Raw genomic sequence first — 26,854 nt, forward strand, 5'->3', positions numbered from 1 at the left:
TGTTACAATAGAGTTCGTATAAAACATATATGTATACAAATAATGTTTTAAGATTCAGGATACCCGAACAAATGCAAATTAAAACAATATAGATACCTGAGATATTATAAATATTAAATATATTAATAATGCTAATACAACTTGAATTTGATTGATGCTGGAGTTTTTATGTGGCCAGAGTCCAATCAATGCTAAAAAAATATAATTGAGTCTATAATATTTCTCCTCGGGAAATTCCATCTTAAGCAGTTGTCAAAACGTTACTAACAATGAATACTTAGTATAGTCTAAAGAAGTCTTTTTCCTTCTTCCTTTTTCCCTCTTCGCTTCCATTTTTACAATTATTTCTTTTAGCATTTTATTTTAAACTTTTCTATAATGCAACACTCTCTTCCCGTCGTTATATGGATAATAAAGACAAAAATTTTATTTAGCATTTAAATAGAGCTTAAATTCGCATTGAAGGAATATACGATCTTAAATAATTTAAAATAAAGACAAATAATATATATTTTTCGAAATATACTCCTCGCAAGAGGAGGACTATATCCCTGTTCTATTATGCAAATGGACTATAACTATTATCATAATTTGCAGTTATAGGTATGAATTATTATAATTTACAGTTATAAGTATTAAGGCTTCTTTCTTGCCCCCTCCTTCCTCCAACGCACGCGCAGTAAAGAACAGAACACTATACATTGACAAAGTGTATTTCTTCCATACGCGACGGATTAAACACAATGTATTATGATATCTGTGATATATTTTATGTTTCTAAAATTTTTGATATTAAAAAAAGTGATTAAATTGATTGTAGGAATAATTAAACTGTCACAATAAATAATTATTAATAATTATATATTATATATCAAAATTATTAATAATTATATATCAAAAATTATAAAACAATTTCGGATGTTTGAAACTTTGAACTTTTAAAATGCCTAGATTCATGTGAAAAAAGATGGCAAAATATAATCGATTAATAAAAATAAGAAAAAAAAAAATGCATGATTCACAGGGGAGAGTAATATATATGTACTCCGTTAAAAAAAAATACGTTACAACTTGAATTCACAGTTACATAATATGTTTCAATAATATCGAATTTTTATCTCTCTCTAATACGTTATAATGTAATGCAGAGCAAAATAGTGTTTTTTTTTTTCGAGAGAGAGAGTGTTTATTTACGCGAACGGTACACTCCATCGTTAATTATATTCAATGGAACTCACTAACTAGGCTCAATTAGAAAACTTGAATCATACAGTAAGTATAAATGACAAATACAGTATGTTTTGAATAACCTGAATGAGATATCGTATCATTATGCATAAAAATTTAAAAACGTTAATAAAAAAATATGCAAAAAATATGTGCGTAATAATATATGTGGTAATATATAAATGTTAAAATATATTTAAGAATAGTGTTTCTTTTTATTCGACAATTTCATTTTTTGTCAACTTGACTTTTATGCCAAAATATTACAGTAGCTTGATAATATTTTAATGATACTTTCTAATTTAATTTTCTTCATTTTAAACTAAATGTCTCTTATTTTCTTATTGAACAAAGAACAGTGAAGTAAGAAAGTGACGTACTCGCGAGCTAGAATAAATAATTCATTTACATTCTTCATAAAAGTTACAATTGTATAATTTACAAATTTTTTAATTACCGTTGTAAAGCCTTGTAATGATGGACTGTATAAGCCACCAACATCCATGTGATAACTTTTCATGGCTTTTTGCATAATAAATAATATCTGTTTTTGCGCCCGCAAAGGTGCATTGTACCATTGTATGTTACATCTATAATAATTTCACAGAAATATTATACATATAACTATCATTGCATTATTTATGTTACCTACATCTTTTTATAAACATCAATGTCGTAATCTATAAATTTCTGTCCAGCATAATTAGTTGCGAACATGTAGACGAAATGACAAACAACAAATATAACAGATCTCATTAAATCACTTATTACATTCGATCTGATTACTTGGAAAAACTGCGAAAAAATAGTTTGTTAAAAAATCTATTTATTCTTTATGTATATAATTATAACTCAAGATTTATTTTCATTTTTCGATTAGAATAATTAGTTTACCAGAAATAAGTTCACGCTTGTTGAAGTTACTCCAAATAAAATTAAAGCCAAGTAAGGTATCGCAAAAGTTGACTTAATAATCTCAGAAAATCTTAAAAAAAAATCGAAATTTTTTAATACTTGTTTATAGGAAGAATTGTAAATCTATTTTTGTAATGAAATAATTTATAAAGTCAAATACGTGTACACGCGCGCGCGCGCTCATACACACACATACATATTATTTATATATTTTATTAAAAATCATAAATCATATATATCTATATACAGAATTAAAGAAAATTAATATTATTTAACTTCTTCATTGAGTATGTAAATTATAAATTATATAAAACTACAAGACAAAAATATAATGCAAATTAATTGAATGAAGTTATAATTATTAATTTTATTGTCATTATAATTTTACCTGTTATAGCATATTTAAAAAAGTGAATTATTCTTTGAAATTGAAAATCTAAATTAAATGTAAATTATTTTTATACTTTTAATATAACTTAATTATATTTTAAAAATAAAATGCAAAAATAATACGTAAATAAATGAAATAATATTCTTTAAAATATATTTAAATGTATTAAAATATATTTTAATAATTCCATTTATAAATGGTATTTATAATACTAACTCAATTGCTCTTCTATGACCATTTACAGCAGCCACTATATTATTATAAAAGATACAATGCTTCTTTATGAATATATTTGATACATTTTCATCGATTATATATTCCATGCGATAACTATGAATACAAAATATAAGCAATATTTGCAAGATAAAAAGATATACACGATTAAAAAAATATGTCGAATATACCTAGCTATTTTAAACATCCCAAATGCGTGTATGGCAAGTGATAAACAAAATGACTCAGTAGATAGAATCGTTATCGCAGCGAGTATTAACCCTATATCTAAATGAAATTGGATTGTGTGATAATATTTTTCTTGATCAATGAAATATTCGACTTGAAATAATAATTCGACTCGCTGAGATTTGTTTCGTGGCACTAAGATGTTGAGAAAACTTGGCACATACTGAATGCAAATAACCATGGTTATACATACGTAAATCAATGCTGGAATTGAAGAATAAGAATTAAATATAAGGAAAATTAAATATGTGATATTGTTATCAATATTATAATGATTTTATCATCAAATTGGTATAATTATGCTTGATTGGCAAAATATCCTATTGCGCAATATTTTAATAATGTATTGGAGATTAATTACAGTGCATTAAAAAAATCTTCTAATATCCAGGTCACAAATCAAATCTAATTTTCGAATTATACATAATTAGAATTGACCAGTGTAGAATTTACGTACTTTAGATTCTCTATGCATACGCATTTGTCTGCTGTTATTGATTTTTATAACTCAGCTGATATTGATTTTCACAGTTGACTGTGTTTTATGATTTTTAGATAGGTATATCATATACATTGTATTGATTAACTAATGAATGACAAGTTAATTAAAAAATGACAATAAAAAATGACAATTTTTACAAGTAAATTATTTGATATTATTTTTTAATGAACATTTTAAATAATCGAACAATTATTTTACAATAATTTTTAAAAAATTACTCACTTTAATATTAAATCTTATTTTATAAAATAAAATTTATTTTTGTAAATTTATTTCGTTACTAAAGTAATGCAAATATAAGCTAAATTTTTAGGGTAAAAAGTTATTAATGAAATTCTCACATATATTTAAATCTATATATATAAAATGTCAGTTACAAAAATATAAATTAATATTATTAATATTATCTTTTTCTAAAGTTTTTATCTTTCAAAGAAAATCAAATATAATGTAATAAATTAGTAAAAATAAATCAATGTAATATATGCGTAACTTAATTTAATTTGTTTGATTTATTAAAATTATAAAATTTATGATACAAAAATTACGTATTTCCTCTTTTTAGAATGTAAAAATTTGAAAAAAAAATAATAATAATAAGAAATTTCAATTTATTTTTTTGCTGAAAATAGATATTAAAATATTAAATTTCGATTAAAGCAAAGATAAATTTTATTCTGCGAATAAATAGTGCATTTAACAATTTTTGTTAAATCACAACCAATCGATAAACTATTCAAATTTTTATTAAATGAGAATTATTTAATTTAAGTATTGAATTAATATTTGGTATTAATAATCAGCTTGTCATTAAGAATTAATTAATACAATATATGTTATACATACGCATAAACCTCAAGATGCAATCAGCTACACAGTGAAAATCAATATACCTAAATTATGAAAATCAATAACAGCTGATAGACCAGTATGCGTTAATGTACAGTTGGGACTTGAGCATGCAAATTGTATACGATATTATTGATCAGCCACCACTATCATCGCTTATAAATGGAAAGGTATTGTGTACTCGATGTTTTCGTTAAAATTTTTGATTCTAATTAATCATTAGAATATGATATATATATATATATATATATATATATATATATATTTCAATATTGTAATATTATAATAGTAACACACTCTCATATAAAATGTCAGTATATAAAAGGTGCAGTATTCATTAACTATTACATATAATATAACATTATAATTATTTACTTGCTAAAGATGTAGTACATAATTTTGCGGCTTTTGCGTATCGATGAATTATTTCCCGTTCATTATTATCTTTCAAGGTATTCCAATCATTCTGAATTTGTTGCATTAATTCTTTTATCTGCCATGAATTATAAAAATAATAAATTTTTTAATAGTAATTATCTCATGAAAAAGAAAAATTAAGAAAATATAGAAAATAAAAATAAAAAAAGAATATAAAAAAATTAAAATTTTTACAATAAAACTTTTTGCTTTATAACATTTAAAAATATAATTTAGAATAATCATTAATAAATATTATTTCTATACTTACATCGTCAGTGACGAAATAAAAAGTAACGTATTTTACAATAAATAACATGAATGGTAAGGCAGATGATAGAACTCTTAAAATGATATCCGCATCATATTTTGTTGTGATCAATTTTATTAACTAAAAATGCTTATTTATATATATCGTACATGTTTAAAAAATGGTATAACAAAATGATTAAAAAAAAGAAAAGAATTTTTACAATTATAAGTATTATCGATATAAGTCTATACATACACATTAGGTGATGTATAACAATTAAAAATAAATTTATAAAATTTACAAAAATAAAAACACAATCTACAAGATATTGATCTACATATACCTGAGGAATTGTTACTGATATCAAAATAAACGATGATATGATGCCTTGAATTTGCCGCAATGTAATATAACGATGCGGCCATAGACCAATAGCTGACAAAAAAATACGATTAAACTTATAATAATAATCACCATTGAAGTTCATTTCACAAAGTACTGGAAATATCTTGGTTTCTTTTAAGTTTGTAATATTACGTGTGCAGTACTTTGACCATCATATAGTGTATTACAAATTCTAAATGCAATCATTTTCCTTTTTCTATGTCGCAAGAAAATATTTATAAAAAGAAAATATAAGAAACATTATTTCTAAATTATTTATAATCATTTGGTAAAGAAAAAGAACTGGAGCGCAATTATTTTTATAGCAAGCGCTTAAGTTCGACCGTTATTGCAGATAAAAAGCAAATTATTAAAATAGCTTAAGTAGTCAACTATTATTTTTAGGATATAATATCATAAATATTCCTTTTATCTGCATTTTATGTTGGCGCAAGCGTAGTTTGTCTATAAAATTGATCTACATGGATGAAAGTTCATTGTAGCGCGAACAGTTCACGAATGCATTTTACAATACATAATAATTCTTTTGTACTATTGTAATGTTGCATAATATTTGATATGAAAAAAGTAAAAATATAATTAAAATTTTCATGTAAATTTTGTAAATGTGCAAAAAAAGTCTAAAAAATCTGCATTTGAAGAGTGATTTAAAAATAGATATTATAAAAAAAGATATTTTAAATGTTATTTTAATTGTTATTTTATTATATCGCATGTTATATTAATCTAACTATGTAAATTAAATATTTTATTTCTACAATTTATTTCTTATAAACTGGTAGCTAAGAACGCATTATAATATCTGGTTTAATTATTTTATGTTATTAAATTTTGCAAAAGCGATAATAAATAAAAAATAATCATGTTAAATATATATGTATATATATCATTTTATAAATATATACAATATTATTTTATTATAACAATATTTTTTCTGTTGATATTGTTCGAGAGAACTGCAAACAATAATGTCAATTTTTTGAAAAAATTGATTTTATTTTAAATTGATTTTTAAAAAAAATTAACGAAAAATGTAACTAAATAAAATTTTATGATGCATTAGACACGTTTACTCACGTTTACTCACGTTAAGTAAATTGATGCTTGTTGAGCACACCAGTAACACATAAAGAATCAAGTACATTCATCCAAAACTTGCTTTCCACAATTCAGAATATCAAATAAAACAAAATACGCATATTATCACATCTTTGATATGTGTTAATAGTAATTTTTTAAAAATTAAATTAATTTTTAATTTAAATATTTAAAATTATGCATGCAGAATCATATGATAGTATAAAATGAATGTTGCATGTATAAATTAAATATAAATTAATCAAGCTATCTCACAACCTATGTACAATACTTTAATAATAGTATAATATATTTTAAAGATAAAATAGTGTCAAAAATTTTCACACGAAAATGTTGAAGTTATAATAATTTTTAAATCGTAAGTGATCCAAGTTTACTAATGATATCATATAATAAAACTCGCGCATTCATATCTAACTGCATTTACACGCACGCGTACCGATCTGTCATTTGTTATTAATTTTTTCATGTTATAATAATTTTGTATATTAAATAATATAAATTAAATTTATTTTAATATTTATTTTTTATATTATTTTCTAAATCTTCTATATTATTTATAATTTATTAATATTAATTAATCACCATAATGTACGATGTAACGCATGTAAACTCATATAAGAAATAATAAAATAAAATCAATTGTGCAATATAAAACTCAATATCACTTGACGTGAAAAAATGAATAACACACACACGCGCACACACACACACACAAATGACAAATCGGTACGCGTGCAAATATAGTTATGGGTAAGCGCGTGAATTCTACGTCATCATTTACAAATGATCGCTTAAATCAAATAATAAATAAAAAATTATAACCTTAACATATTTTCATATTAGAATTTTTGGTTCCATTTTATCTCTAGAATGAGCTATTAAAGCATTGTATGGAAATTGCGAATCATTCTGTATAAATATTATTTAAATATATAATAACTACTAGTAAAATGTAGAGACGTAGTATTGTGTGCAACAAACAAAAGTTTGTTTGCTCTTCATATCTTTTATTCGCTAATTTAAAAAATAACTCTCTCTTTCTCTCTCTCTCTTACTTTGTATGTGTAATGTTTTATAATCATCTACATAAAAAACAAATAATATCAATTATTGTGTCTGTGCAATGCAATATTATTCAACGTTATATTACGTTTGTATCAAACAGAAAAATTGTATCTATAATCAAATAAACAATATTAACAATTATTAGTAAATGTAACTAATCACACACACACACACACACACACGCGCGCGCGCGCGCGCGCACACACACACACACACACACACACATTATTATTTATTATATTATTTATTATATTATTTATTATATTATTTATTATATATATTATTTATTTTAATTATCTAATATTTATTAAAAATGTATATTATTATTTATAAATCTCACACATTTTTGAAAGTATAACGAAATATAGATATCTTTTATATTCAGATATTATAATTGTATGGAGGAAAGAACCATAAAATAAGAAATCGTCATACTAAAACTCTAAAATAAAAGATCTGTTATAGCGGTTAATCTATTAATGTGAATTGATATAATCAATTAACTTAGCAAGATTTGTCTTACTGTGGCTAATCCTTCGAAACAGGGACTAAACATACCACCGGCATCGACTTTATAGCATTTTGTAGTCTTTTGTATCAAGAACAATATTAGTTTTTGTGTCTTTAACGGAGCATTATACCATTTCGTATTGCATCTATACAATGCAAGGAAATTCTGGACATTATATAATTACAGTGGTATCAATTTATAATTTAAAACAAATCCAAACTCTTGTAAAAAATGTAATAATAATAATAATAATAATAATAATAATAATAATAATAATAATAATAATAATTGTATATATACTTACATGGTTCGATAATAATGTGTATCATAATCAATAAATTTCTGACCAGCATAATTACCCAAAGTTATCAATATAACATATACGATTATAGAAAAGATACATTTAATCATATCCAATATTTTTTCTGATGATATTGTCCGAGAGAACTGCAAACAAAAATGTCAATTTTTTGAAAAAATTGATTTTTTTTCAAATTGATTTTTTTTTTAAATTAACGAAAAATGTAATAAAATTTTATGCTGCATTACTCACGTTAAATAAATTGATGCTTGTTGAGCACACCATTACCACAAAAAGAACCAAGTACGTTCGTCCAAAACTTGCTTTCAACAATTCAGAATATCTTATAAAACAAAATACGCATATTATCACATCTTTAATATGTGTTAATAGTAATTTTTTTAAAATTAAATTAATTTTTAATTTAAATATTTAATTTAAAATATATGCATGCGCAGAATCATATGATAGTATAAAATGAATGTTGTATGTATAAATTGATCAGGCTATCTCACAACCTATGTACAATACTTTAATAGTATAATATATTTTAAAGATAAAATAAAGTTTTAAAGATAAAATAGTGTCAAACATTTTCACACGAAAATGTTGAAGTTATAATAGTTTTTAAATCGTAAGTGATCCAAGTTTACTAATGTATCATATAATAAAACTCACGCGTTCAGATCTGTAACTGCACTTATACGCACGCGTACCGATCTGTCGTTTGTTATTCATTTTTTCATGTTATAATGATTTTTATATTAAATATAAATTAAATTTATTTTATATTTATCTTTTATATTATTTTCTAAATCTTCTATGTTATTTATAATTTGTTAATATTAATTAATCACCATAACGTACGATGTAGTAAACGCATGTAAGAAATAATAAAATAAAATTAATTGTGCAATAAAAATCAATATCACTTGACGTGAAAAAATCAATAACACACACACACACACACACACAAATGACAAATCGGTACGCGTGCAAATATAGTTATGGGTAAGCGCGCGAATTCTACGTCATCATTTACAAATGATCGTTCAAATCAAATAATAAATAAAAAATTATAACCTTAACATATTTTCATATTAGTATTTTTGGTCCGATTTTATCTTTAGAATGAGCTATTAAAGCATTGTATGGAAATTACGAATCATTCTGTATAAATATTATTTAAATATATATACAGTAATGAAATAAAGTAATGAAATAAATTATATGTATAAATGATAGAAAAATAATTTTAGATTTTTGTCTATTTGCGTATGTGAAGTGATTTTAATTTAAATGTACTCAATTAAATGAGTGTACAAATAATAACTCAATTGCTCTTCTATGGAAATCCACTGCAGCGATTATTCTGTGTCGAAGTATAATATATTGTTTAGTTATACACATCTGCGAATCTGTTTTCCTTAATATATGTTTCATGCGATAACTAGAAAAAGTTCAGATACCATATATTAGTAAATATATTAGTAAATATAAACATTTAATATACAAAATTCACATATAATTATTGATAATATTCTAGAGAGCTGCGTTATCATATTAAATATTTCACATATCTTAAAGACCAACAGAGAGTACCCCAAAATTCAAAACGTGTATCATTTAGGAGAATGTATTTTCTATAATAGATGTTAGAATGAAAATGACCTGTGCTGTGTGTGTATAAATTAATGTAATTTTATCAAAATAATTTGAACTTACCTAGCGACTTCAAATAGTCCGAAGGCATGCAATGCGTTTGCAAGTGAAAATGATTTGGTAGCTATTATACTCATTACTATAACGAAAAATCCAATTCCTGCATGTATTGTTACGATAGGAAAATATTTTTGTTCATCGATAAAATATTCTGCCGGAAATACAAGTTCACGCGGACGAGATTCGTTTATAGGTATTACAATATCGAGTAACATTGAAATATATTGTAGAAAAAAGAAGGAGAACATTGCTCCACACCCGAACACTAAAATATAATCAAAATATCATTAATATTAAATTAAATAATAATTACTTTTTATAAAGAAATGATGTAATTATTAATTATGACAAATACTGTAGTTATTAAATATAATTAGCGCATACTTATAATGAAATTAAATAAAATCTATATTTTCAATTCTACGTCAAGTTTATCTCTTAGAAATAAGACAATAGAGAAAGAATGAGATATATATATATATATCTACAAAAATATAGAACATTTAATACATTTTGTCGATTAATCACTAATTTTTTTTTATGAAGTTTTTGACCGAAATTTGAACTTGATTTTAATGACATGAAAAATTATCACTTGTAGCAAAGTCAAATCAAGTAGTAAAATTTTAATTTTCATTATCAAATACTTTTTGAATAAAAATCTCAAATTAAAAATATTGAAAATGAGATTTTATCATCTTACTATCTCTAGCTTTAAATATAGAAAAGTTCTTTTCATCTTTAGACAGTAATAATTTAAAAAATTACTGATTATCTAACACACGCACGTATATACGCATACGCGCATATATATTCAATAAAATTTTTATATTATATTTAAAATCCGTATAATTAAAATTGATAAAGTTGGAATATTAGAAATAAAATATATAATATATATATTGCAATAAATAAAAGTTAAAATAATATAACTTTGCGTGATATACCATTGACGATTACTAATTCAATGTATTGTATTGTATTGTATTGCATGTGTATATTTTTATGTATTGCATGTTTATATTTAAATTTAGATTTTTTCTAAAAATATATCCAAAAATAATAATAGAACGAGAAGATTATAAAAAATAATTGTCTAACTTTCAGATATTGAGACACGTATAATAATTTAATATTAATGTGTATTTAATTAATTTAATATTAATTAAATAATATTAATTAATATTAATTTAATATTAATTAAATACACAAATAATTTCAATTCGAAAACGAGTAATTAATCACATATTTGGCATTTACTTATTATAGCTATTGTACATAATCTTCCGATGAATGCTTGTTTGCGTATTATGTTAATCTCTCGATTATCTGTCAAAGCATACCAGTTTCTTTGAAGACGTTCGTGGAACTCTTTTATCTATTCTAATAAATATAATAAATATTATTATACATGATTATTTATTATAAATTAAATCGTTGTTATGGACTTACATTTTTTATTATAACATAAACTGTGACATACTTCACAGAAAATGCTATAAAAATCATATCAAAAGGTAATATTTCTACAAGGAGATCCAAATTGCATTTCGAGATGAATAATTTCATTAACTAAAAAGATTGCATAACAATCATAATATTCGTACAATTTTTAACATTACAACATATAGCAAAAACACAAAACGATTCTAAAACATAGAAAGGTCAAAAAGAAACAAGTGCATATGAATATTGTGAAGTAGTATGTGAGAACATTCGCGTGATACAAATGTTATGGTATTACAAATATAAATTAGCGTAAAGCAAATACCTGAGCACTAGTAAATAGTATCAATGTCAATAATGTCAATATAAAACGAAATTGTCTAACTTTGAAATCATCATATGGCCAAAGACCGATCGCAGATAAAAGAACGCGATTCAGTATATAATATTGTTCTAAGTCCATTTAGACGTTCCAATATTTCAAATATCACTAAACGTGCACGTTAGTCTATAAAAACTTTTCCCTTTATATTACTATTTTTCATAATTATCTTTTTCTTTTATGTAACTCCTCTTTTTGTCAGACTTTTAAATTTTTAAGATATATTTACATCCATATAAATAAATGAAGGATAAGAAATTGCGCGATTTCTCTGCTCAAGAACCTACATAATGTCTATACTATCTATTTACTTATAGATAATGGCTTTTCCATAAGAATAATGATGATAAGTAAAAATTTTGTAATTTTCAGTTGCGCTTCATGCATATCAATATTTTCTATTTCCCTTTTTTTCCACGCGCAAGCACAATGAGAAATAAAATAAATGTTATTCTGGAGATGCTCACATTTACGCTACAGTCAATCGCGCAACGCGATGTGTCTATTGAAACATTTTGCGTGTATAAAGTTCAAATTAAAAATTTTATTAGTGTGATCATCTGACTTTTTATATATCGGTATGTATTGCAAATCGAAAACATCTAAATTTTATTAAATCAAAAAAGTCATTAAATCAGAATGCAAACTAGCAAAATGTAGAGACGTAGTATTGTGTGCAGCAAACAAAAGTTTGTTTGCTCTTCATATCTTTTATTCGCTAATTTAAAAAATAACTCTCTCTCTCTCTCTCTTACTTTGTATGTGTAATGTTTTATAATCATCTACATAAAAAACAAATAATATCAATTATTGTGTCTGTGCAATGCAATATTATTCAACGTTTGTATCAAACAGAAAAATTGTATCTATAATCAAATAAACAATATTATCAATTATTAGTAAATGTAACTAATCACACACACACATACACACACACACACACACACATATTATTATTTATTATTTTATTTATTATATATATTATTTATTTTAATTATCTGATATTTATTAAAAATATATATTATTATTTATAAATCTCACACATTTTTGAAATTATAACGAAATATAGATATCTTTTATATTCAGATATTATAATTATATGGAGGAAAGAACCATAAAATAAGAAATCGTCATACTAAAACTCTAAAATAAAAGATCTGTTATAGCGGTTAATCTATTAATGTGAATTGATATAATCAATTAACTTAGCAAGATTTGTCTTACTGTGGCTAATCCTTCAAAACAGGGACTAAACATACCACCGGCATCGACTTTATAGCATTTTGTAGTCTTTTGTATCAAGAACAATATTAGTTTTTGTGTCTTTAACGGAGCATTATACCATTTCGTATTGCATCTATACAATGCAAGGAAATTCTGGACATTATATAATTACAGTGGTATCAATTTATAATTTAAAACAAATCCAAACTCTTGTAAAAAATGTAATAATAATAATAATAATAATAATAATAATAATAATAATAATTGTATATATACTTACATGGTTCGATAATAATGTGTATCATAATCAATAAATTTCTGACCAGCATAATTAGCCAAAGTTAAACATACAACACATACGATTATAAAAAAGATACATTTAATCATATCCAATATTTTTTCTGATGATATTGTCCGAGAGAACTGCAATACAATAATGTCAATTTTTTTTCAAATTGATTTTTTTTTTAAATTAACGAAAAATATAATAAAATTTTATGCTGTATTACTCACGTTAAATAAATTGATGCTTGTTGAGCACACCATTACCACAAAAAGAACCAAGTACATTCGTCCAAAACTTGCTTTCAACAATTCAGAATATCTTATAAAACAAAATACGCATATTATCACATTTTTTATATGTGTTAATAATAATTTTTTTAAAATTAAATTAATTTTTAATTTAAATATTTAATTTAAAATATATGCATGCGCAGAATCATATGATAGTATAAAATGAATATTGTATGTATAAATTGATCAGGCTATCTCACAACCTATGTACAATACTTTAATAGTATAATATATTTTAAAGATAAAATGAAGTTTTAAAGATAAAATAGTGTCAAAAATTTTCACACGAAAATGTTGAAGTTATAATAGTTTTTAAATCGTAAGTGATCCAAGTTTACTAATGATATCATATAATAAAACTCACGCGTTCAGATCTGTAACTGCACTTATACGCACGCGTACCGATCTGTCGTTTGTTATTCATTTTTTCATGTTATAATGATTTTTTATATTAAATATAAATTAAATTTATTTTATATTTATCTTTTATATTATTTTCTAAATCTTCTATGTTATTTATAATTTGTTAATATTAATTAATCACCATAACGTACGATGTAGTAAACGCATGTAAGAAATAATAAAATAAAATTAATTGTGCAATAAAAATCAATATCACTTGACGTGAAAAAATCAATGACACACACACACACACACACACAAATGACAAATCGGTACGCGTGCAAATATAGTTATGGGTAAGCGCGCGAATTCTACGTCATCATTTACAAATGATCGTTCAAATCAAATAATAAATAAAAAATTATAACCTTAACATATTTTCATATTAGTATTTTTGGTCCGATTTTATCTCTAGAATGAGCTATTAAAGCATTGTATGGAAATTGCGAATCATTCTGTATAAATATTATTTAAATATATATACAGTAATGAAATAAAGTAATGAAATAAATTATATGTATAAATGATAGAAAAATAATTTTAGATTTTTGTCTATTTGCATATGTGAAGTGATTTTAATTTAAATGTACTCAATTAAATGAGTGTACAAATAATAACTCAATTGCTCTTCTATGGAAATCCACTGCAGCGATTATTCTGTGTCGAATATATTGTTTAGTTATACACATCTGCGAATCAGATTTCCTTAATATATGTTTCATGCGATAACTAGAAAAAGTTCAGATACCATATATTAGTAAATATATTAGTAAATATAAACATTTAATATACAAAATTCACATATAATTATTGATAATATTCTAGAGAGCTGCGTTATCATATTAAATATTTCACATATCTTAAAGACCAACAGAGAGTACCCCAAAATTCAAAACGTGTATCATTTAGGAGAATGTATTTTCTATAATAGATGTTAGAATGAAAATGACCTGTGCTGTGTGTGTATAAATTAATGTAATTTTATCAAAATAATTGAACTTACCTAGCGATTTCAAATAGTCCGAAGGCATGCAATGCGTTTGCAAGTGAAAATGATTCGGTAGCTATTATACTTATTGTTACAACGAATAATCCAATTCCTGCATGTATTGTTACGATAGGAAAGTATTTTTGTTGATCGATAAAATATTCTGCGGGAAATAAAAGTTCACGCGGACGAGATTCGTTCAAAGGTATTACAATATCGAGTAAAATTGAAATATATTGTAAAATAAAGCAGGAGAACAATATTCCACACGCGAACACTGAAATATAATCAAAATATCATTAATATTAAATTAAATAATAATTGCTTTTTATACAGAAATGATATAATTATTAATTATGACAAATACTGTAGTTATTAAATATAATTAGCGCATACTTATAATGAAATTAAATAAAATCTATATTTTCAATTCTACGTCGAGTTTATTTCTTAGAAATAAAACAACAGAGGAAGAAAGAGAGAGAGATATCTCTACAAAAATATAGAACATTTAATATATTTTGTCGATTAATCACTAATTTTGTTTTTATAAAGTTTTTGAGCGAAATTTGAACTTGATTTTAATGACATGAGAAATTATCACTCGTAGCAAAGTCAAATCAAGTAATAACATTTTAATTTTCATTATCAAATATTTTGTGAATAAAATTCTCAAATTAAAAATAATGAAAATGAGATTGTATTATCTTACTATCTCTAGCTTTAAATATAGAAAAGTTCTTTTCATCTTTAGACAGTAATAATTTAAAAAATTATGGATTTAACGGAAGAAATATGATTTTGAAAAAAAAAGTTTTTCGCATTATATAGAAGAAAAAAATGATTTAAAAAAAAATGGTTTCAAAAAAATGATTTCAATTCTTGAAAAAATTTTTTTCATTATAGAAAAAAATGATTCAGGACTTTCCGATTCGGTTTTTAATCAGGAATAACGCTATATGCTTAGTAGGAGTTTTTTAAGATACACCCTGTATACGCACATGCGCGTACATCCCAATAAAATTTTCATATTATATTTAAAATCCATGTATATAATTAAAATTGATAAATTTGGAATACACATACTAGAAATAAAATGTATGATATATATTATATATTGCAATAAATAAGAGTTAAAATATTATAAGTTTGCGTGATGTACCACTGACGATTATTAATTCAATGTATTGTATTGTATTGTATTGCATGTATATGTTTTTATATATTTAAATTTAGATTTTTTTTAACAATATAGCCAAAAATAATAATAGAATGAGATGATTATAAAAAATAATTGTCTAACGATATTAAACTAAATATTTAACTAAATTGTCTTCAGATATTGAGACACGTATAATAATTTAATATTAATTATCACAAATAATTTTAATTTGGATACGAGTAATTAATCATATATTTGGCATTTACTTATTATAGCTATTGTAAATAATCTTCCAATGATCGCTTGTTTGCGTATTATGTCAATTTCTCGATTATCTGTCAAAGCGTACCAGTTTCTTTGAAGACGTTCCTGGAATTCTTTTATCTATTCTAGTAAATATAATAAATATTATTATACATGATTATTTATTATGAAATAAATCGTTGTTATGGACTTACATTTTTTATCATAACATAAACTGTGACATACTTTACAGAAATTGCTATAAAAATCATATTAAAAGGTAATATTTCTACAAGAAGATCCAAATTGCATTTCGAGACGAATAATTTCATTAACTGAAAAGATTGCATAATAATCATAATATTCGTACAATTTTAACATTACAACATATAGCAGAAACACAAAACGATATTATTCTAAAGCACAGAAAGGTCAAAAAGAAACTAGTGCATATGAATATTGTGAAGTACTATGTGAGAACATTCGCGTGATGCAAATGTTATTATATTACAAATATAAATTAGCATAAAGCAAATACCTGAGCACTAGTAAATAGTATCAATGTCAATAATGTCAATATAAAACGAAGTTGTCTAACTTTGAAATCATCATATGGCCAAAGACCAATCATAGATAAAAGAACACGATTCAGTATATAATATTGTTCTAAGTCCATTTAGACGTTCCAATATTTCAAATATAACTAAACGTGCACGTTAGTCTATAAAAACTTTTCCCTTTATATTACTATTTTTCATAATTATCTTTTTCTTTTATGTAACTCCTCTTTTTGTCAGACTTTTAAATTTTTAAGATATATTTACATCCATATAAATAAATGAAGGATAAGAAATTGCGCGATTTCTCTGTTCAAGAACCTATATAATGCCTATACTATCCATTTACTTATAGACATGTCTCTTCCACTAACAGTAATGATGATAAGTAAAAATTTCATAATTTTCAATTATGCAATTTTGATATTTGCATATCAATATTTTCTATTTCCTCTTTTTTGATGCGCAGGTGCAAAGAGAAATAAAATGAAATATTATACTGAAGATGCTCATATTTACGCTGACAGTCAACGTGAAACCTGATGCATCTATTGAAATATGTAAAGTTCATATCAAAAATTTTGTTAGTGTTATTATTTAAATTTTTATATATTGATATTCATTACAAATCGGAAATATCAAGATATTCCACTTTAAGAGACAAAAGTCATTAAATTAGAGTATTAAATTAGAGTACAATCTAGCAAAGAGTAGTGACAGAGTAGTGATATTTTCATGTGTATATGTGTGTGTGTGTGTTTGTGAAATTTTATTCTTAAAAACGTTTATTAAAGATATGTTTTTATATAATCTTTTGTTATAATGCTCTTCATATTTTTTCCATAATTTAAAAAACATACATTCTCTCTCTCTCTCTCTCTCTCTCTCTCTCTCTCTCTTTTCTGTATATATAACATTTTATAATCTTTTATATTAAAAAAAATAGAAATAAAGAATATCAATTATTATGTCTGCAATGCAATATTATGCAATTTTTATATTACATTTATACAAATTATGTATTTCTTCTAAAAATATGTATTTCTATCTGTAATCAATAAGTAATATTATGAATTATCAATAAGTATAAGTAATCACTTGATTATGATCATTTGATTACATAAAATTGTGCAAACGTAAAATACTTTATAAAGTAGCAATAACTTCTAATTACAATAAATTTCTAAATATTAAAATTTCTATAACTGTTAGAGCCGAACAAATAAGAACTTGAATAAAAGATCAATAAAGTTATATATAACTCTTCTTAAATTAAATAATATTTATTCATTATACATGTCTTTATTGTCTCGGTAACATAAATTTCTGAAAATATAAGTCGTTATGAATCATAATTGTAACGTATTCCAGAACCTCCATGAACATTTAATGCAAGAGACCCTTCATCGATGCCAGTTGTTGTAAAGCAGACATAAAGTGTCACGCTCCATTCCCACAACCCTAGAGTCATTCGTTTCCGTTGACCGTTGATAAGTATGTTTCGTTTTCGGTGCTTTCTACGTACTATCGTGAACTCTGGTATTGTGAGCGTATAGCGTGACATTTTGCATCTGTTGTGCCCCTTCAATGATTGGCATCCATGGGGAACCTCTCGTATTAAATGTTCGTGATGGGTTTTGCGATACGCTGCAATTATGACTCATAACAATTCATTTTTTGAAATTAAAAATTTAACTGAAAATGACCAGATGTGGGATTGAAAAGTATAATAAATATTATTTAATTTTAGAAGAGTTATATAATTTTTTTACCCAACACTTGGCTCTTATTTGTTCAGTTTTAGATATTTTTATTATTATTATATTTATTATTTTTATTATTATTATTATTATTTTTTATTATTATTAACAATTATAGATATTTTTATAAAATAGATAAGATATTATTTATATCACTTAGATAAATTTCGCAATAAATAGATTGTTTCAGTAGATAGATACCATTTATTCTATAGTGATAGTGAATAAAAAATAAGTAAAAACATATTTCTATATAAATTGTAATATTTTAAAAACAAAAAAATCTAATACATTTAGATTTGTTTATAATAATTCGATATTGCACATCAGTAGCATTATGTTTTATAGGAAGTCGAAAATGCTATGCATAAAGACTATGCCAAACAGACTGAAGCAAATGCCTTATCCCTACTAAGATTGGATTAGATTAATTTTTTTCAATCGGAAAACGTTGAAGTAAGTTAATATACAATTGACAATATTACTGTACATGAATTTATTGCAATTTTACATGACTTGTTTTTTGTAATATATAAGTTTAAAAACTTAAAATTTTTACAAACAATTTTTTATTCACAATTTTTCATATAAGGTACAGATAAAATGGATACAATTAGATTAAATTTAATTTTTAATTATTTTCTTTATAATAATAATCAAGTAGCTCGTGTAAGCTTTAATTATAGCAATATGATGAGAAACGTACTAATATTTATACATATATACTATAATATTTTATTATCGCAAAGGTTTACTATAAAGTTTACTAAAGTTTAACATAAACTTTAAAATAATATACAAGCAACAAAAGTTTATATTGATATATATTTAATTCAAATCCAAATATTTGTCACGAAAAAATAATTGATTTGTGCAAACAGCGCTATTACCGTGTGATTATTAGGAGTCATGCGAAAAAATTAACATTTAGACATAGTTTTATTTTCGCGATTATCTATCAATTCTGGACAGATGATAATACCGTAAAATAAGATATCGATGTGGCGAGAAGCTGCAACGAAATATTACTGTTACCGTTAAAAAAATGCGTTAATATGTCACAATGATTGTTGTTTACCGATGTAAATCCTTCTAACGACAAAACAAAAGTCCCACCGGTTATTAATTTACAACTGTGCATGCTTCGATGTAAAATGAATAACATTAATTTCTGCTCTCGTAGAGGTACACGGTACCACTGGGTATCGTATCTGTGAATACACAAAGCATCTATAGTTTGTTATAGATGTAATTGCTATAGTTTACTATTCACGTTTTATATGCGCGATTTTATTTGTATTACTTAAATATACAATTACATTAAACGTACGAACATTAAATTAAAATCCAGAACATGATATCAATTGCGTTTATAAAAAAAAATATTTGTCAAAAAATATTTTATTGATTATTTCCCAAAAAAATTAATTCGGATAATAATCTTACAATTACAAAGCAGGAAGAAATTTCAATAAAAAGAAAAGATAAATAAGTGTATTTCTATTACTACCGATACAATATTATGCACTTGTACTCACACATTTTCATGAACTTCCATACTGTGATCTATAAAGACCTGTCCGGCATAGTTGCCACAAAAAATGTAAATCAAATGAGCAGCAACACATATACTGGACATTAACAACTCGTCGGTATTTTTTACTATAACGATAGCTTGAAAAACCTGCGGCAAAAGATTGTTGCTCTTCACAAGCGAGATACTGATTAATGTAGAAAGATTCTAATCACATTGATATTTTTGTTACTCACGCGAAATAAATTAATACTTAGTGATACCACTCCGATCAATATCAAGATAAAATAAGAGAGTGCTAGTTTGGACCACAAAAAGTCGTAAAACCTTCAACAATAAAAATTTTTCGGCATAAAATTTATTTCGCGTAACATAACTAGTAACATAAGATTTAAAAAATTCTTCATGATATAAATGATATGAACGAAATAGAATTTTCTTTTCTTTGCACGGCGTGAATTATGCGAATATATATTGTACATGAATATTAATATGCGAAATACAGGTGTACTTTGTGGGTAACTTTAAATTAAACGCATATACCAACTCGAGAGCTCTTTTGTGGATCTTTATTGCAGCGATTATTTTCGTACGAATCATCGCATTTCTTACGAAAGAAGAAATTTGAAGAGCATCTTGGTCGAAGGCATGTTGTAGTCGATAACTGCGATAAAGAAATAAATTGATTGCAAAAATACAAAAGATAAAATGATAAAAAAATTCTTCTTATCAGTACCTTTTTTTCGTATTTTCATACCTGGCAATCTTAAACATTCCACAAGCATGATGAACATACGATACATATAGCGTTTCCGTGGCTAATATTACAGTTATACTTAAGATTAACGTTACGTATATATGATAGAATATAGCATAAAAATATTTTTGTTCATTGATGAAATATTCAACTTCGATCGGAAGTTTCTGCTTGCGAGAAACATTTAGCGGCGCCACAATATCAAGAATACTCGGAATATATATGGTTATCAATACACCGAATACACATGCATATCCAAATACTATAATTATATATAAAATTATAATTATAAATGTGATTGCAGAAACAAAAGATATACTTTGTATATTAAATTCCTATCCACGTAATATAAAAATTCGTTATATATAGACAGTCTAATTTTATTTATTATTCATAATATAATAATTATTAATTCATTTATCATGTACCTGAAAAAATTATTGTACAGAGCCGTCCAAAATGTGCATATTTTTGTATTATTTCGAGTTCTTTCGCATCTTTCAAAACATTCCAATCATTCTGGACCAATTCCATGAGTTTCTTTATCTACAATCGCGACATATTTATTCAACAAAAAATAATGGATAATAAAGAACATAATATTCTCCTAACGATCTTGTTTATTCTTATAATGAACAAATTATATATTTTGTGAAACAACAAAATTATATCATGTACATACATATAAATGGAAGAACGAGATGTATGTAAACACGTGCAATTTGCTCTAAAGTATTAATGCGTTTCAAGAAAATTACAATATATATGTATATTATTGTATATACTTACACTTGCAGGAAGTAATAAAAAGGTGATATATTTCACAATAATAATCACAGCAGGAACCGCGAGTGACATAGTTCTTAGCATAACTTCCATATCTTTTGTCGACGTAATTATCTTCGCAATCTATAAGCGGCAAATTTTGTAATAGATATATAACAATGATAATAATTTATATAAAATCAAAAGAATTTGGACAATGTACAATTTAAATTTAATAGAAATCACAAAATTAAAAATTTTTCGAAAAAATAAAAGATCTAAATAAATGTGAGAAAGCTTTTAAAAAGTTCAGAGAAAGGAAACATCTGCACAATTTAAATTTATCGCGTTCATACCATCGCTGCGCTGCAAGTTATAAAAAAACTAGACAATATCAATATTTTGATTAGTTTAAATTTTGATTTATCATATGGCCATAAACCAACCAATAGCAAAAGTATACGATTGAGCTCATAATATTTACTTCCTTCGAAATCCATCTTCGACAATAGTCGAAACAATTGTGTCTGTACGAAAATGTTGAACAAAGATATAATTCTATAATATTCTAAAGAGAGCTCGTAATTTTTTCTCCTTCCTTTAATTTTCCGAAATTGCGAAATTACAGTTATCCGGCTATGTGCACATTATTATTCATGATTCAATAATGCATTCATTATGGAGAAAGAAAGAAACTTGAATGATTGCAAATAATACTTGCATTTTTTAAAATATAATATACAATACAGTTTCCTATTTATAACTAATCTTTAATTTTCTTGATATCGTTTCTATATCAAGTCAACGCAAGCGCGATAAAACTTTCGTTTAAGTGAAATTCTACTCTCACTTTCAGCCGGGCAGTCAGACAGTTCGTTTCATGCTTGCTTTAATTATGTCATAGTAAGACAACAATACAGTAGAGAAAACAATAGCATACACGTTCATGTAAATTCAGTATATCTTCGTTAAAGAATAATATAGTTTTCGTTCTGTTGTGCGTATAATTGAATCGATGTGATCTAAATATCACCTATACCTAGATAAATAGATTAATGACTGTACACAGCACACAATTTATAATTAAATATTGATAAGTAAAGTTTTATAATAATTTAGCAATATTTATATCTAAGGAAAGTTTGATAACCTTTACATCAATATTTATCTATGAAAATATGCAAATCCAGTTGCATCCAGATCACATAAAATTAATTCTAAATGGATAATTAAATTGTTGAGTATGCTCAACAATTTAATTATCCATTTAGAATTAATTTTTTAAAAGTAACTAATAAGATATTACAAGATAAGATTTAATTTAATTTTATTATTTTATATAGTAAGCAATTTTATTGATTTAGTATAACTACACAACTTATGTCATAAATTGTCATTGCTTAACAATATTAATTCTGTACCGACCAAATTACTGTAAAGTATGATAGAGTCGTGCTCATAAGCTGAAATTCAAGACTTACATTATAGAAAAAAGATTTATTTGATGATTTTTATTATATCTTCTTAATAGTAATACGAATTATTAAAAATTAATTCAGATAGAGTTTTTAAGAAAAAAGTAACTTATATATTATTAATAATTATGTGTGTGTGTGTGTGTGTGTGTGTGTGTGTGTGTGTGTGTGTGTGTGTGTGTGTAATTATTAATATATAATGTTATTAATATATGTATTATTAATAACGTAAATATATAGTAATGTTTACCGTTGCAAAACCTTCGAACGATGAAACGTACATACCGTTTATGACCATTTTGCAACTTTTCATACTTCTTTGCATTATAATTGGCAATAATTTCTGTGCTTGTAAAGAAGCATCATACCACCGCGTGATATATCTAAAAATTAAGCCTGAATATAAATTTTCATCCCATATTTACGACTGATATTTCATATTGTACAAAATAGCATAAGGCCAAATTATTTTTCAATAATTTTTTTAGTATTAGTTATATGTTTTTAGATTTATTAATTTCAGATTTATTAGTTTTAGATTAGTTATATATATATATATATATATATATATATATATATTCTTTTTTTTATTATTATTAAAATTCTCTTAATGTTCAATTTAGTATTCAATTTTTATGATATATTGATGAATAAAATGTCGATAATTACCGATATTCTAATCTTTTATTTATTGCGCTATATTTGATTTTGTATATACAATATATAAAATTTAAAAATTTTTATAGAAATTCTTTTCAGAAATTTATATCAGCTTTCCAGAAGATCTAATATATTCAAAGTTTATTTCTACTTACGTGTTTTCAAAGATACTAGAGCTATGATCTATTAAAATTTGACCAACGTAGTTACCCAAGAATAAGTAAACAAAGTGACCAAAGTTAAATCCAATTAAAAGTATTATATCTTTTATCTCCTTTATAAATAATACTGTTTGCAAAAGCTGAAATGAGTACAAATTTAGGAAAAAATATTTGTTGCAAATATTAATATAAAGAAAATTTATTACAAAAATTAACATTTTTCAAATGTATACAGTTGATCATTATCAGTAATGTACATCGACCTCATTAGGCTAAAGGAAAAAAATTCAAACAAATGACTAAAAAAAAGTTTTAAAAATTTTACTCACACAGAAAAGATTAATGAGAAAAGATGTAATACCGATTATAAGCAAAATGCTGTACGATACCGACAAAGTAGACCATAGGAATTCGGAAAACCTTGAAGAGAAAGAAGATTTGATGAATTAATTGATCTTCAATATAAAATTCCTGCATATTATTTTTAACTTTGCATTAATTTTCGAGAGTTTTTTTAAATTTAATGGCCATATTATTTTATGGAGATTCAATAGTATAACAATGTATTAATCTAATAAAAAATATCTTTGTTTTAAATTAATAAGAAAATGCATTATACAGACTCGAGAGCTCTTTTGTGAATATGTATTGCTTCGATTATCCCTTTACAAACAATGACTGACTGTTTTTCAAGCGTACAATTTTGTAACAGCTTGTTGTCGAACGCTTGATGCAATCGATAACTGCGGAGATAGCGATCGCAATTATAAATTCATATGACGAATAATTAAAATACTTATTGATTGTATTGATTAATTTAAAAAATTAATATATTTAATAATTTATATAAATATATATTAAATGTTTATAACATGCATTTGAAAGAAATCAGTACATAAAAAATGCGGAAGATTTTCGTTCATTTTATTACCTGGCAATTTGAAACATTCCGCAAACATGTAATATGTATGTTATGTATAACGATTCGGTGCCAACCAGCGTAATGAGTACTAAACTTGCAGTAATATTAAAATGCAAACAAATGACATAAAAATATTTCTGCTGATCGATAAAATATTCTACTGGAAATAGGAGTTGTCGTGGACGCGAATAATTTAACGGCATAAAGATGTCGAGGACGATTGGTACGAATGGTAAAAACATAATAATTAATATAGCTACCAAACCGACTACTGAAATAATGATAAGATATGCTTTTAAATACAATTGTATGTCGTGTTTGTTAAAAGCCGATAAGTTACATATATTTATTTCTCACTTGTTAAAGCCAAGGTGCACATGCTTCCAATATAAGTGTATCTCTCTATAATCTCTAATTCCTTTTTATTTTTAAGCATATTCCAATCTTGTTCTACATGATCCATGAGATATCTCATCTGTTCATAAGAAGCATAAAAATTAAGATTGCTAAGTAAATTTGATCATCTTTTGTAGTAGAAAATGGCAGTGCATCTTTTATTATTGCTATAAAAATCCGTATTTTTATCGTTCATTTACAAGATAAGAATTTACAAAATAAGAAAACTTATTATGTTGTGAATGTTTTCAATTTTATGCAAATAAAAGCAGACAATCTAAATAAGATAAATAAATTTTCAGATATAATGATAACAAAATATATTATCCTTAAGTTTATTTAAGGAATAAAATTCTTTATATATGATAAACAGTTTAAATGTACTTTTTTTAATCTTATAATATAAAAGACTTATAATAAAAAAGATAGATTAAATAAAATAAGTTATCACAAAGAAATATTTTTCAATATATTAATTATTCTAATAGCAGAAAAAAACGTACGCGTTATATATATAAATGGGCGAGTCAATATTAAGCAATAATTAATATATCTTGTCTTGTACATTATAAAAACAAACAGAACGCGATTTATTTGAATATGATATTTAGAAATATTAAGAAGAAAGCGTGATATAAATACGCATTGTGGCTCACTTTTTTAGCAACGATACAAAATGTTTGATGCTTTATAATGCAGATAAGACAAGGTAAAATAGGAGGCAGAAGTTTCAGCATGAGGTTTACATCTTGTTTTAATGTTAACAATTTCGCTATCTAAAAGTACAAATTATGATATATAATTCTCTCTCAATTAATACTTATAAATTATTAATTTTCAAGTTGACTTGCATTTCATAAGCAAGCAATCTATAATCAGCAGAATTTTTCAACTTTGCGTAATAATTCTTACCTGGAAAACCATCAGGAATGCTACAATAATGTTACAAAATATTATTTGACAATATCTAAATAATGAATGGACATACGGCCACAAACCGACCAATAGTAACAGATGTCGATTGAGTTTATAATATTTATTTCCGAGAAAGTTCATCTCTTTCCGCGCCAGTCAAAATGCTTTTGTGCTCAGAAAAACACAGAACAATATCTTCATGTGCATTATCCTTTTCTCCCTCTCCCCCCATTCCCTCTTTTCCATTTATTAAATCTATTATATTTCTCGGTACATTACATCTCACTTGCCAAATATTGCAATTTGTAAAATCGTGTGTTTAAGAATATATTAAAATTATATCTACATCTTGCATCCAGACATGCGGAAATGATATGTAAAGAGAAATTTAAAAAATTGCCTTAGAAT

At 24.6% G+C, this 26,854-nt stretch overlaps 5 protein-coding genes across 5 annotated transcripts; all 5 read right to left on the reverse strand.

Moving 5' to 3' along the window:
- Positions 1-1,987: 1,987 nt before the first annotated feature.
- Positions 1,988-5,564, reverse strand: LOC112637625. The gene is made up of 6 exons (XM_025407714.1): positions 5,360-5,564; positions 5,035-5,154; positions 4,722-4,839; positions 2,938-3,199; positions 2,814-2,863; positions 1,988-2,022 (listed from the first exon to the last, which is right to left on the reverse strand). The coding sequence occupies exons 1-6, from the start codon at positions 5,501-5,503 to the stop codon at positions 1,988-1,990; spliced, it is 729 nt and encodes a 242-aa protein (XP_025263499.1). The 5' UTR covers positions 5,504-5,564.
- Positions 5,565-7,975: 2,411 nt separating this feature from the next.
- LOC112637626 lies at positions 7,976-11,439 on the reverse strand. Its single transcript, XM_025407715.1, has 7 exons — positions 11,382-11,439; positions 10,125-10,386; positions 9,733-9,849; positions 8,652-8,742; positions 8,403-8,545; positions 8,111-8,243; positions 7,976-8,029 (listed from the first exon to the last, which is right to left on the reverse strand). Coding segments are annotated over exons 1-7 (801 nt in total). The 5' UTR covers positions 11,383-11,439.
- A 1,605-nt stretch (positions 11,440-13,044) lies between these two features.
- LOC109610504 (odorant receptor 63a-like) lies at positions 13,045-17,300 on the reverse strand. The gene is made up of 9 exons (XM_025407716.1): positions 17,083-17,300; positions 16,760-16,879; positions 16,568-16,685; positions 15,155-15,416; positions 14,770-14,880; positions 13,687-13,777; positions 13,454-13,596; positions 13,174-13,306; positions 13,045-13,092 (listed from the first exon to the last, which is right to left on the reverse strand). Exons 1-9 carry the CDS (start codon positions 17,218-17,220, stop codon positions 13,045-13,047), a joined length of 1,164 nt encoding a protein of 387 aa, XP_025263501.1. The 5' UTR covers positions 17,221-17,300.
- A 2,421-nt stretch (positions 17,301-19,721) lies between these two features.
- On the reverse strand, positions 19,722-22,417 carry LOC112637627. Its single transcript, XM_025407717.1, has 8 exons — positions 22,364-22,417; positions 21,942-22,061; positions 21,581-21,698; positions 21,153-21,414; positions 20,943-21,059; positions 20,632-20,722; positions 20,400-20,545; positions 19,722-20,072 (listed from the first exon to the last, which is right to left on the reverse strand). The coding sequence occupies exons 1-8, from the start codon at positions 22,415-22,417 to the stop codon at positions 19,820-19,822; spliced, it is 1,161 nt and encodes a 386-aa protein (XP_025263502.1). The 3' UTR covers positions 19,722-19,819.
- A 900-nt stretch (positions 22,418-23,317) lies between these two features.
- LOC105258238 (odorant receptor 49a-like) lies at positions 23,318-26,661 on the reverse strand. Its single transcript, XM_025407694.1, has 9 exons — positions 26,444-26,661; positions 26,188-26,307; positions 25,493-25,610; positions 25,145-25,406; positions 24,837-24,956; positions 24,543-24,633; positions 24,208-24,353; positions 23,643-23,775; positions 23,318-23,380 (listed from the first exon to the last, which is right to left on the reverse strand). Exons 1-9 carry the CDS (start codon positions 26,585-26,587, stop codon positions 23,327-23,329), a joined length of 1,188 nt encoding a protein of 395 aa, XP_025263479.1. The 5' UTR covers positions 26,588-26,661; the 3' UTR covers positions 23,318-23,326.
- Between the last annotated feature and the right edge of the window lie 193 nt (positions 26,662-26,854).

The sequence above is a fragment of the Camponotus floridanus genome, unplaced genomic scaffold, assembly GCF_003227725.1.
Source record: "Camponotus floridanus strain SB8 unplaced genomic scaffold, Cflo_v7.5 scaffold184, whole genome shotgun sequence".
In the NCBI taxonomy this organism is placed as follows: domain Eukaryota; kingdom Metazoa; phylum Arthropoda; class Insecta; order Hymenoptera; family Formicidae; genus Camponotus; species Camponotus floridanus.